This window comes from Sus scrofa, chromosome 6 (genome assembly GCF_000003025.6).
Source record: "Sus scrofa isolate TJ Tabasco breed Duroc chromosome 6, Sscrofa11.1, whole genome shotgun sequence".
NCBI classification, from domain to species: domain Eukaryota; kingdom Metazoa; phylum Chordata; class Mammalia; order Artiodactyla; family Suidae; genus Sus; species Sus scrofa.
Window position 1 is genome coordinate 44866190 of NC_010448.4, and position 12380 is coordinate 44878569.

A 12380-nucleotide genomic window follows, 5' to 3' on the forward strand; every position below is an offset into this window, starting at 1 on the left:
GGCTGTGGCTGGGTGGCGTGGGCTACACGGCTTGCCACTTACACGGATTGTCCCACCTTAATTAATACTGAGCGTTCACTGTGACAAGCAGTATAGCTATAATAAGCGCCCAATAAACATTAGGTATGAATTTTTTTTTCTTTTTATGGCCACACTTGTGGCACATGGAATGCTGGGCATGGACCCCAGGCTAGGGGTTGAATTGGCGCTGCGGCTGCTGGCCTATACCACAGCCATAGCAACGCCAGATCCAAGCCACGTCTGTGACCTACACCATAGCTCATGGCAACGCTGGATCCTTAACCCACTGAGTGACATCAGGGACTGAATCCGTGTCCTCATGGACACTATGTCGGGTTCTTAACCCTCTGAGCTACAATAGGAACTCCTTTTTCTTGTTTTTAATTTATTTTTTGAGTAAGATTACACACACATTCAAAAAAATTTTTTTTCATAGAACAAAGGATATATGGAGAAAGGTAAGTTTCCCTTCTGCCGCAGCCCCCAGTTCCCCTTCCCAGAGACGCTCCACTGCCAACAGTTCCATGGGCTCCGTCCTCACCCAGCATCCGAGGGGATCCTTTGGAAATGTGAAAGAGGTGACATCACACCTCCGTCCATCACACCCCGGAAGGCACTCTACCAGCTGACCACAGCCACCAGGCCCCACATACTCTGGGCCCTGCCTGCTGCCCCGACCTTGTTCCCATGACTCTCCTTCCACTGATCCCGAGCAGCCGCTCTGGCCTCCCTGGCCGCTGGCCTGCTCTGCCTGGAGCGGCCAACAATCGCACACCTCACATTCTTCATTCTTGCAGGCTTCTGCTCAAACAGTGCCTCCTCTGAGAGCCCCGCTCGGGCCGCCCCCTCATCCTGCTTTTCCAGGCTCTGTCTTCCTTCTTAGCGCCAGCCGGGCCCTCCCTGCTTGAGGTTCCGGATCTGTTTATCAGTCTATTGCCTGTCTCACTGCAATGGAATGGCGGCTCCGCAAAGCAGTGTCAGCAAGCGCTGCTGCCTGGGGGCCCTCGGGAAGCCTCCCCGAGGGGACCTGAGGGTGTAGGTGCCTCCTCTCACAGCTCACTATTCTCAAACCTTGCTTTTTTCTGAGTTTGATCCACATTGGCCCATGCAGATCTGCCTGGTTATTTGTCACAGATGTCAGCATTTCAACTGACTGGATGCCCCAGGGTTTTTCTTTAACCAGACCCTTCGCTGAGGGACAGAGGTTGTTCCCGGCCTTTTATTATCGCACAATAAAAAGCGCTGTGATGAATATACTTCCTTGTGCATGAGGAAAAGTATATCCATACAATAAACTCATACATAGCAACTTGTTGGGTTTTTAAGTTTTGTTTGTTTGTCCGTGCCCATGCATGCAGAAGTTCTCAGACCAGGGTTTGAACCTGCGCCACAGCAGGGACAAAACCAGAGCCTTAACTGCTAGGTCACCAGGGAACTCCTTGGATTCTTAATGTTGAGAAATATCATCCAACTGCACCTGCCAGAGAAGCGTCCCAAGGGACAGAGGGAGAGAGAGCAGCAGGAAATGAAGACAGAGAGTGACGCGGGCCACAGAGTCGAACCTGGAAGCCACTCTAAGGGTTAAGGGCTTTGAGGGAGATGGGAGACTACGGGGTTCTGAGGAGAGGAGGAAAGATCATTCTGGCTGCTGCGTGAAGAGACTGAAGGGACAAACGAAGGAACACAGGTGAGAGATGGGGAGGAGAGCCTGACCAGGGTGGCGCCGGAAATGCCCTGAGAAGTGGTTGCATTTGGAACTTGTTTTTGTTGGGTTTTCTTTTTTTTTTCTTTTGGTCTTTTTGCCTTTTCTAGGGCTGCACTCGCGGCATATGGAGGTTCCTGGGCTAGGGGTCCAATCGGAGCTGTAGCCACCGGCCTACACCACAGCCACAGCAATGTGGGATCCAAGCCGTGTCTGCAACCTACACCACAGTTCACAGCAACAGCGGATCCTCAACCCACTGAGCAAGGCCAGGGATTGAACCCGCAACCTCACGGTTCCTAGTCGGATTCGTTAACCACTGTGCCACGACGGGAACTCCTGGGGACTGTTTGAAAACAGAGTGGAAAGGCTTTGCTGATGGAGCCAGTCAAGCCCTGAGAGAGCTCTTCAAAGAGTCAAAGATATCCATCTCTTAGGATTTGGGCCTGAGCAACCACAGGATGAAATGACAAGGTCTCTGTAACCTGGGGTCCCACTGCTGAGGTGCTGGAGGCGAGGGCCTGGACAGTCGGCAGCTGGTGGAGGGAAGTGTCTGGGAAACCTCCATTTCCTAACAGATGAGGTCCCTGATCTTAGCCTGTCTGTGTGGTTTCTAAGAGGCGCCGCCGCTGAACGGCAGTGAGTGAAGCTCTGCGGGGGCCCAGCTTGAATGAGCGCAGTGACTAACTCTAGCCCAGTTCCCTGCCTGGGTCCTGTTCCTCCTTTCTCTTTGCTTCCACTGTTGACACATACTGGCCCACACGCCTCGGTTCCCTATCTATCATCTTAATTGCTTGTATTTTTTTTTTTTCTTTTTTGGCTGCCCTGCGGCATATGGAGTTTTCAAGCCAGGGATCAGATCCAAACTGCAGTTTTGACCTATGCTGCAGCTGCGACAATGCAGTATCCTCAACCTGTGCTGGACCAGGGATCGAACCTGTGTCCCAGTGCTCCAGGGAAGCCACCGATCCCATTGCTTCACAGTGGGAATGCCTATTGTTGTTGTTGTTTAATTTTTTTTATGGCCACACCCACAACAGATGAAAGTTCCCGGGCCAGGGACTGAACCCTGGCCTCTGCAGCAACCCCAACTGCTGCAGTTAGATTCTTAACCCGCTGCACCACAGCAGGAACTCCACCTAAGACTATTTCCCAGACCCTCCATTTTTAGCATCCCCACATCTGTCCTTCACGTTTGCTGGATGCTGGAGATGCCAGCGGTGGCTCCATGCAGTCAAGATCAGGAGGGCCCTGAACCACAAGAGGGCCGTCAGATTCTGACTGGTCTCAGAAACTATCAGGACAAATCAAAGGCCTGGAGGAGAAGATAAGATCAACAGATGAGACAACCATCGTCTGGGGCCAAACAGCTCCAGGAGCGTCAGTGCTCCCGGCTCGCCCTGCATCCTCTTGCACGGCCTGAGTCTACGCAGCCCCACTCACACCGTCTGTGCCCACCCAAACCATCCCTGCGGTTCCCCTCACACAGCGAGCCCGTTCCCATCACAGGGCTTGCTACTTGCTGTTTCCTCGTGGGGCTGGCTCCTTCTCGGCAAATACTCCTCCTCGGCCCAGGCCTGTCCAGACAGCCTCATGTAAAAGAGGCCCTGTGCCAGTCTCTCTCTCTCTTTCTCTCTCTCAATTTCCCTATTTGCTTCCTTCCTTCACTTGAAATTACCTGGATCGTGTGTTCACTTATCTACCATGTGTCTTCCTCACTCCCATCCTCAGCACCCAGAGCAGTGCCCTGCAGAGTAAGGGCTCAGGGCGTTCAATGACTGCAAAGACGAGCGATGGTGAAAAGCATGGCGTTGTGCCGAGGAGGCTCACGTGCATAAATCAGTGTGAAGCCACCTGACACACTCAACTGAGTTAAGACTTGAGACGCTGCACTTAGGATTCTGTAAAACAACTTAGTCTGAACTCCCCTAAGACCCCGGCACTAAGGATGTCTCAATACTGGTAACTTGGGTGGCAGAATGGAGACAAAATGAGAGAAAGCAAAAAGCACAGGCTCCGACCTACTCTTTGCTTGTATTATCAGCTAATAAGCTCCTACAGGCACTTCCGCCTTTTCACAGCACAAGTATTCAAGTGCCTGTGATATATACACAAGGGCCTATGCTGTTTTATTCCAAGGACAGACTTCAAAACAGTCATTCCCAGAAGAGTCAGTCTCAGCTAGACTCAATACTAACACCCCATGAGAAGGGCGGGGATCACCCCAAGAAGCACTGCCCTTTTCCAAGCTGAAAGGGGGTTCCTGAGAGATTCCTGAGGTCTTAGAAACTGCCCACAGCCCTGGCACCTGCTAGAAGAGAGGGTCCCACAGCTCTGACCCTGCCCTGAGAATCAGCTCTGCATGGCTGGGGATGGGGATGGAGAAAAGAGGCCCCTCCCTGAGCATCCGAAGGGAGTGAAAGCAGCCCTGTGCGGCAGTCCTCACTCTTCCAGTTTCTGCTGCTCAAACAAATGCAGATAATTAAATGGCCCAAATTATCTTGGTGGAGAATGGAAGATAATTAAGTTGCCTTTGTCTCATGTGTATCAAGCATCAAATCCACTTCCTGGGTGCCCATTCTAGAATATGTACCCTGAGGGTTAGGGAGGGCAGCCTGCATAAAGTAGAGAGAACACCGGGGTACCAAGGTGGGGAGTGATGAACTAAGCGGGAGGAGGTCCTTTCTGGAGGAAAAACTTGACTGAGGGTCACTCTTCCCGGGTCATGGGCAGAGGACCAGTCTGTTAGGAGGGTCAGGCAGCTGGTGGCAAGACAAGACACATTCCTTGAGGAGAGACAAAGCATCCTCTGTGAGGGTCCGCATCTTTTATGTCTGCCTCGAGATGCCACTGGGGAGCCATATGGACCCTCACAGGTTGGTGAGAGAACAGTGAGAAGAGCGGGTGGTCCAGGCAAGGCACAGGCCATGCAGAAAGGGGATGAATGGGAAGAAAGAGCCAGGAACAGACTGCCTGGCAGCAACGTGGACTCAGGATCGTCTGAGTCCAAGGAAATGACGTCGGTCAGAAGGGATCTAAGGGGCCAGAGGAAGTCAGGCAATGTTCAAGATACTAACCAGATAGGGCTGGAGCTTCCTGGAAAGAGAACAGGAAACTCACCGGGTCAGGGGCCTCGAGAGAAAAGATGAGGAAGAGGCAGGTGAAGAAAGAGGAGTCCGAGCAGGAAGCAGAGGCGTGTGCACAATTGTTTGGAATAATAGCCCATGGAAAGGAAACAGAAGAGACTACTTGGAATGCAGAAGGAGGACAAAGCTCGAAAGAGCAATGATGTGATCTGGATTCTGGGAGAAATATGTTTGGTGGGGACATCATTTGATGGGGGATCCAGGTCAAACTGCCTTGGAAAGAGCTCAACTATTGACCTTCCTCTTTTCAGTCACATGACACTTCCAGGTATAAAAGATTGTCATTTGTGGGGAAAAAAAAAAATGTGACCCGTTAAGACAAGTCGATTCTGCTCAACTTCTGAGACTGACGGTATCTGAAAAGCCATCCATCTGCCTCCAGGAAAAGGCAAGGCACCTGACTCTGCATTGCTCAGGGGAGAGGCTGTTGGGACCACAAGCGTAGGAGGGAATGGGATGGAAGCAACGCTATGAAGAGGGGGCAGAGTAGGGGTTTTCACTCCAAGGAGGGAAGGGAAGAGACCCAGGGACGAGAAGGGGCCTGGGGACAAGTGAAGGGAGAGAGGGTGCTGGCGAGGGCTGGGGCGCAGGTGAGCGAGCGCAGGAGGAAAGGAGAAGCTGAGCCCAGTCCCAATTCTGCAGGGAAGCTCCCCGTTCACAGGGCCCTCGATTTCCAGGATTTTCCAGTTTGAGGATAAGATGTGCAGATGGACCATCAGTAATATATTCCCAGTAATAGACCAGGAATTCAACTTTAGGTTTTTTTTGTTCTTTGTCTTTTGTCTTTTTAGGGCCACACCTGCAGCATATGGAGGTTCCCAGGCTGGGGGTCTAACGGGAGCTACAACTGCTGGCCTCTGCCACAGCCACACCAGTGCCAGATTCGAGCTGCATCTGAGACCCACACCACAGCTCATGGCAATGCTAGATGCTTAACCCACCGAGCAAAGCCAGGGATCGAACCCCCAACCTCATGATTCCTAGTTGGATTCGTTTCTGCTGCGCCATGACGGGAACTCCTCAACTTTAGTTTTGAGTATATACTTTTTCACAGTGAATTAGAGGAGCTCAGTTACTCCTCACTGATGTAAATCTCACATACACGTGCTCTCTTTAGGGAGAGGGAAGGTGAACTGGCGGGCAGCACATGGGCGCTATGGCAGTTCTGGTGAAAACATCAGTTGTATGCGGTGCAGAGGAGAACAAGCTAATGAGGGGACTAAGAATTATTTTCCCAGAGTCACATGACTGATCCGAGGCAAGGCCTGGGCTGGAATCCTGGTTCCCTGGCTCAGGTCAGGCCCTTTCTGTCACCCCACCCAAACCTAGAGGTTTTCTTTGAATGGTTCCACATGGTATTAAGAAGCTGGGGGTGTGGGACCCAGCTTGGGCTTATGCTGCTCTTCCCTCAGGCTTAACCAAACTCTCATTGTCAAAGGTGAAGCTGAGAATCTTTGTTCAAGCCCTGTGGCTTGAGGAGAGAAAAGAAAAGAGGCAGAGATAAGGTGAGAAAGAAAGCCACCAGCAGACCGAGTAGAACTTGGAGAGTGAGTAGAACCTGGTGAAGGACATGCCACTCATGTCCTAGCAGATGTTTGTTGAGCACCTACTATGTGTCAGACACGGTTCTAGGTACTAGGGACACCATGGTGAATAAGACAGATGGTGTCACCGCCCACACAAAGCGCCCTTCCCAGTGGGGACTTGGCGATCTCAAGTCTTTTCCTGTGGGGGGACCTCCGAGGGATCAAGATCCTCATTGTCTCAATTTGTAGGGTGGAAATGGAGAGGAAGGCTCTAAAGAAGCAGTTTGGTTGGGAAGCAAGGAGGCCTTCCTTCTCTGTGACACACAGGACACAGAACAGCACTCAGTCTGAAAGGGGGTCGGGAGGGACGATGCAGTGAATCTGATTGGCTTCCATGTGGGGCTGGAAAACCCAGAGATAAAGAGGATTCTGATCCACCCTTTGTCTCACCAGGAAGGATGGCCCCAAGTCCCCGAAGCCTGGGACTTCTCTTCATCTACGTTCTATCTTTTCTCTTCGGTCTCCCGGCCAACCTCCTGGCCCTGCGGGCCTTCGTGGGGCGCGTCCGCCAGCCCCACCCTGCACCCATCCACATCCTCCTGCTCAGCCTGACGCTGGCAGACCTGCTGCTGCTGCTGCTGCTGCCCTTCAAGGTGATTGAGGCTGCATATGATTTCCGCTGGCCCTTGGGGGACACACTCTGTGCCCTCACTGGCTATGGCTTCTACAGTGGCATCTACTGCAGCACGTGGCTCCTGGCGGGCATCAGCATCGAGCGCTACCGCAGTGTGGCTTTCCCCGTGCAGTACAAGCTGTCCCGCCGGCCCTTGTACGGAGTGATTGTCGCTCTGGTCTCCTGGATCATGTCCTTTGGTCACTGCAGCATTGTGATCATTGTCCAATACTTACCAACCAACACGTCAACGGGCAATGCGGAGGGCCTCATTTCCTGCTATGACAACTTCACCAAAGAGCAGCTGGACGTGGTGCTTCCCGTGCGGCTGGAGCTGTGCCTCGTCCTCTTCTTCATCCCCATGGTGGTCACCATCTTCTGCTACTGGCGTTTCGTGTGGATCATCCTCTCCCAGCCCCACGTGGAGAGCCGGAAGCGCTGGAGAGCCGTGGGGCTGGTGGTCGTGACCCTATTCAATTTCCTGGTCTGTTTTGGGCCGTACAACGTGTCTCACGTGGTGGGGTATTTCCAGAAGACAAGCGAAAGCTGGCGGGCCTGTGCGGTGATGCTCAGCACTCTCAATGCTTGCATCGACCCTTTGATTTTCTATTTCTCCTCCTCAGCTGTGCGCAAAGCCTTTGATAAAAAGCTGCGGAAGCTGCGGAGCTGGGGTGCCTCACTGTTGGGGTTCTGGAGGAGAAGAGCTGGAAAGCCGGCTGCAGAGAGAGGACATGGGAGCTTAGGTACGGCCAATGGCAGCTTCACAGGAGACTAGACTTGCCAGCTTGGTGGTACGTGCTTTTTGGGGAAGGGGGGGTACTCAAAAAGGGGAACAAGGAGACAGAACCAGAGTGAGTTCTCCTCTAGAGGCAAAGAAGAGCAGTGGGCTCTCAAGTCCAACTCATCCACTGGGTGACTGTTGTCACCTTGCTCCCTGTGGTTTACGACATTTCCTCATTTGTGGCTGCTACTGCTTCGCGGTAAGCCGCAAGGGAACAGCACAGTCCTAGAATTCCCTGCTTCCCCCACTCCATGTCTATGAGATGGCAGTATTCATTTACAGGCACACCTTGTTACCCTGGGCTTCAGAGATATCATGCTTTTCACAGTTTGAAGGTTTGTAGCAACCCTGTACTGACAGACGATGCTAACATTTTTTAGCAATAAACTATTTTTCAATTAAGGGATGTACATTAATTTTTTTTTAGACATAATGCTATTGCACAGTTAAGAGTCTGCAGTACAGTGTAAGCTTTTACTTGCACTGGGAAACCACAAAACTCATGACTCGTTTTATTGGGCCATTCACTTCATTGCGGTGGTCTGCCCGCAACACCGCCAAGGTATGCTTGTATCTACTGGAGTTCTTAGCTCTATCTTTGCCCTGAATCAGAAGGGGGGGTTCCATGCGTTGGGTCTGAACATCCACCACAGGCAGGGATCTGGAGAGCAAGACAAGCTCCTGCATGTGAGCCCAGAGGACCAGTAACCCGACTAAAGCAGTTGCCAGCCCAGGTCTGTAAAATGGGCAAGAAAAAACTCCTTGAGGGCAGAGTTCCTGTTATGGCTCAGCAGTTAATGAACCTGACTGGCATCCATGAGGACAAAGGTTCGATCCCTGGCCTCGCTGAATGGTTAAGGATCCAGGGATACCGTGAGCTGTGCTATAGGTCGACTACGCGGCTCTGATCCTGCGGTGCTGTGGCTGTTGTGTAGGCCGGCAGCTAGAGCTCCGACTGGACCCCTAGCCTGGGAATCTCCATATGCCGTGGATGTAGCCCTAAAAAAGACAGAAAGACAAAATAATTAATTAATTAATTAAAATAAAATAAGTCCTTGAGGAAAAATCAGTAGTGGTGTAAAGAAACCTGGGTCAGGACACTTCTTAATATTTGGGTCTTATTTTCTATCCCCAGCACTGTGTACATGTGTGCTTTTTTTTTCCCTTGATCAATCTTGCCAGAGGTCTGTTAATTTGTTTTTTCAAAAAACCCAGCTCTTCTCTGGCTTTAACCTCTGTTTTCTATTTCATTAATGTCTAATTTTATCTTTATTGTTTCCTTCCTTCTACTTTGTTGAGTGTTTTCAGTTGTTCCCTTTCTTACTTTTTAAGGTTGGACACTCATTAACTGTAGCCTTTCTTCTTTGCCAATATAGGTATATATAAGGCTATTCATTTCCCTCTAAGAGCAGCCTTAGTGGGATGCCATAATTTCAATTTGAAGAATTTCTGTTATTTTGAATTCTAAATAATTCTATTTCCCTATGATTTTTTTTCTTTGACTCTTGGGTTTAGAAATGGTTCTTAATTTTCAAGCATATGAATTTTTTCTTGATCCTTTTGTTATTCATTTCCGATTAAATTGCACTGTCATCAGAAAGAACTGTTTGAATAAAACCAGTATTTGAAATTTGTTGAGAACTGCTTTTTGGCCTAGAATACAGTCAATCTAACATTCCAGGTATGAAAAGAACATAGATTCTGCAACAGGTTCTCTCTATACATCCTAGGTCAAACATTAATTTGTAATGTATTTGTTTATATTCAATTTTCTCTCTCTCTCTTTCTTTGGCTGTGCCTGCAGCATGTAGAAATTCCTGGGTCAGGGATCAAACACGAGCCATGGCAGTGACAACACCAGATTCTTAACCACTGGGCCACCAGGGAACTCCTGCAATGTTCAAATCTTTATAACTTTTATTGACTTTTGTCTGTTTGCACGGAGAGATAGGTTACAGCCGCCTTTTATAATGGTGAATTTGTCTATTTCTCTGTATAATTCTATCTTCTGGGAATATTAAATGTTGAATGTTTTTCAATATTAACTTTGGGCAGAGCATCCCTGACTGCCTGCTTGTATCTCTCAGTGTTAATTTTGCCTTATCATCTATTTTGTCCATTATTGACAAAGGCACACAACTTGGTGTTTTGATTAGTATTTGTCCAGGATGTTTTTGTCCATTCTTTTACTTTCAAACTTTCTATATCCTTATGTCTGAGATGTGTCTTCTATAAGCAGTATAAAAAAGACTGGTTGGATTTTCTGTAGATTGGTCTTACAATTCAAAAGTATTTGTCTTTTCACTGTATCACTTCATTCATTTACATTTATATGATAATAATTTCCAATATATCCAGATTTCTTTCTGCCATCTTATTTTTAAGCACTTTTATTGAACTATACACACATACTGAAATGCACATGCAGATCATGTACAGCCTGATAATAAGTACTAGTCATATAATAAAATAAATGGTTCCTGGAGGCTTGTGTTAAGGGTGGGGAAAAAGGGGATACTATTAGTAATACCATACTTCAGCCCCTTCCAGTTTTCAAGTTAATGATGGGAAGAGTGAGCTCTCACTGGAAAGCAAATCAGGTCACTTGGTTTATGTAAACGCATGTGAGAGCTTTCTCCCTAAGCTGCTCAAGAAACCACACGCCCAATCAGCACTTCCCACCCTTTGAATACAAGCCCTTCTGACAGTAACACATTACTAACTGCTGCCATTTGTGTTACTTTAAACAAATACTATTTGGCAAAGATAAAATTCTATTAAACATGCATTTTCTAACCATCTACTTCATCCTACTGGCAAATATCCTTTGGAGACTGTTACCAGCTCACCTGGCAGAGGCTGTGCCCTACCCCCACCAGGTGGAGAACTGACAGCTTACAGGAAGTCTGAGAGCCCAGCTCTAGCGTTTGCAATAGCACTCCCATGAGGCAGCCCCACTACAGGGCCAGCGTGGACAGTGAAAAGAGGGAAGCGGGGAGCACGAATTGATTAATGGACTTGAAGATGACAGTTTTATTCCAGCGTGCTCTGCAATACCTTTTCAAAAATAAGGCAGGAGTTCCCACTGTGGCTCAGTAGAAACAAATCCGACTAGCATCCATGAGGATGTGGATTCAAGAGGATGTGGATTCAATCCCTGGCCTTGTTCAGTGGGTTTAGGATCCAGTGTTGCTGTGAGCTGTGGTGTAGTAGGCCTGCAGCTGCAGCTCTGATTTGATCCCTGGCCTGGGAACTTCCATATGCTCCAGGTGCAGCCCTAAAAAGAAAAAAAAGAAAAAAAAAAAGGAGCCAGCAGTCAGAGGTGGGCATTTGTTGCTTTGGCCTTCCTGGTGACATCCCTTCTACTTTGGGGACAGCACTCCACCTTCCCCTCCTATGATGCAGTTTGGTGGAGCTGACTTTACTCCCCACCTCCTGCTCCAGCGGTCAGTGTGTGACCCAGGTGACAGACCAGGGCTATCAGCACAGTTTTCCTCTGATCACAGTGACAGGTCACACATGGGTGTGTGACTCAACCTAGGCCAAGGACAGCTGAGCCCGGCCCTTCTTTTCTAACCATTTAGGAGAAAGAAACTCTTTTTCTTTCTCTTTTTCTCTTTTCTTTCTTTCTTTTTTTTTTTTTTTGTCTTTTTAAGGCCACACTTGCAGTATATGGAGGTTCCCAGGCTAGGGGTCAAATTGGAGCTATTGCTGCCAGCCTGTGCCACAGCCACAGCAACACCAGATCTGAGTCACATCTGCAACCTACACCACAGCTCACAGCAACGTCGGATCCTTAACCCACTGAGTGAGGCCAGGGATCGAACCTGCATTCTCATGGATACCAGTCAGATTTGTCTGCTGAGCCACGATGGGAACTCTGAGAAAGGACCTCTTTTCTACTGAATTGACCCTAGAAGGACAATGGCCTATTGTCTTGGGGGCTACTTTGGGGAGAGAGGCTGAAGTCAACTTGAAAGAAGCAGAACAACAATCAAGAAACCACGTCCAGGCATTTGCTGTCCTAAAGCAGATATATTCTGGGGCTTTGCAGGGTATGACCCCTCCCCTTCTTCAGCTTACTACAGTTTGAACTAGGTTTTATTTTTTTATTTTTTTATTTTTGTCTTTTCTAGGGCCGTACCCGCAGCATATGGAGGTTCCCAGGCCAGGGGTCTGATTGAAGCTATAGCCGCCAGCAACGTGGGATCCGAGCCGCATCTGCGACCTACACCACAGCTCACAGCAATGCCAGATCCTCAACCCACAGAGCGAGGCCAGCGATCAAACCCACAATGGTTCCCAGTTGGATTCGTTAACCATTGAGCCATGACGGGAAACTCCTGAACTGGGTTTTAAATCATTTTCAACCAAAAGATCTGTCATTTCACACGTGATCACAGTTGCAGCCAGTTCAATTATATTGAAAGTTTGGATTAAAAATTTAAGTAAGGGAAGTTAAAAACATAACAAATATGCCATGCCCACCATGCGGAGTATATACTTAGTAACAGTCATGTTTCTTCAGCTT

General features: G+C 49.0%; 1 protein-coding gene across 3 annotated transcripts; it reads left to right on the plus strand.

The window, feature by feature from the left end:
• Positions 408–11502, plus strand: FFAR2-L (free fatty acid receptor 2-like). Of its 3 annotated transcripts, XM_013998291.2 has the most exons (3): positions 409–1708; positions 5121–5257; positions 6849–11502. In XM_013998291.2, the coding sequence occupies exon 3, from the start codon at positions 6854–6856 to the stop codon at positions 7841–7843; it is 990 nt and encodes a 329-aa protein (XP_013853745.1). In that variant the 5' UTR covers positions 409–1708; positions 5121–5257; positions 6849–6853; the 3' UTR covers positions 7844–11502. The 3 variants fall into 3 exon arrangements, with proteins under 3 accessions (XP_013853744.1, XP_013853745.1, NP_001265694.1); XM_013998290.2 differs by lacking the exon at positions 5121–5257 and having other exon boundaries at positions 408–1708; NM_001278765.1 differs by lacking the exons at positions 409–1708; positions 5121–5257 and having other exon boundaries at positions 6832–7936.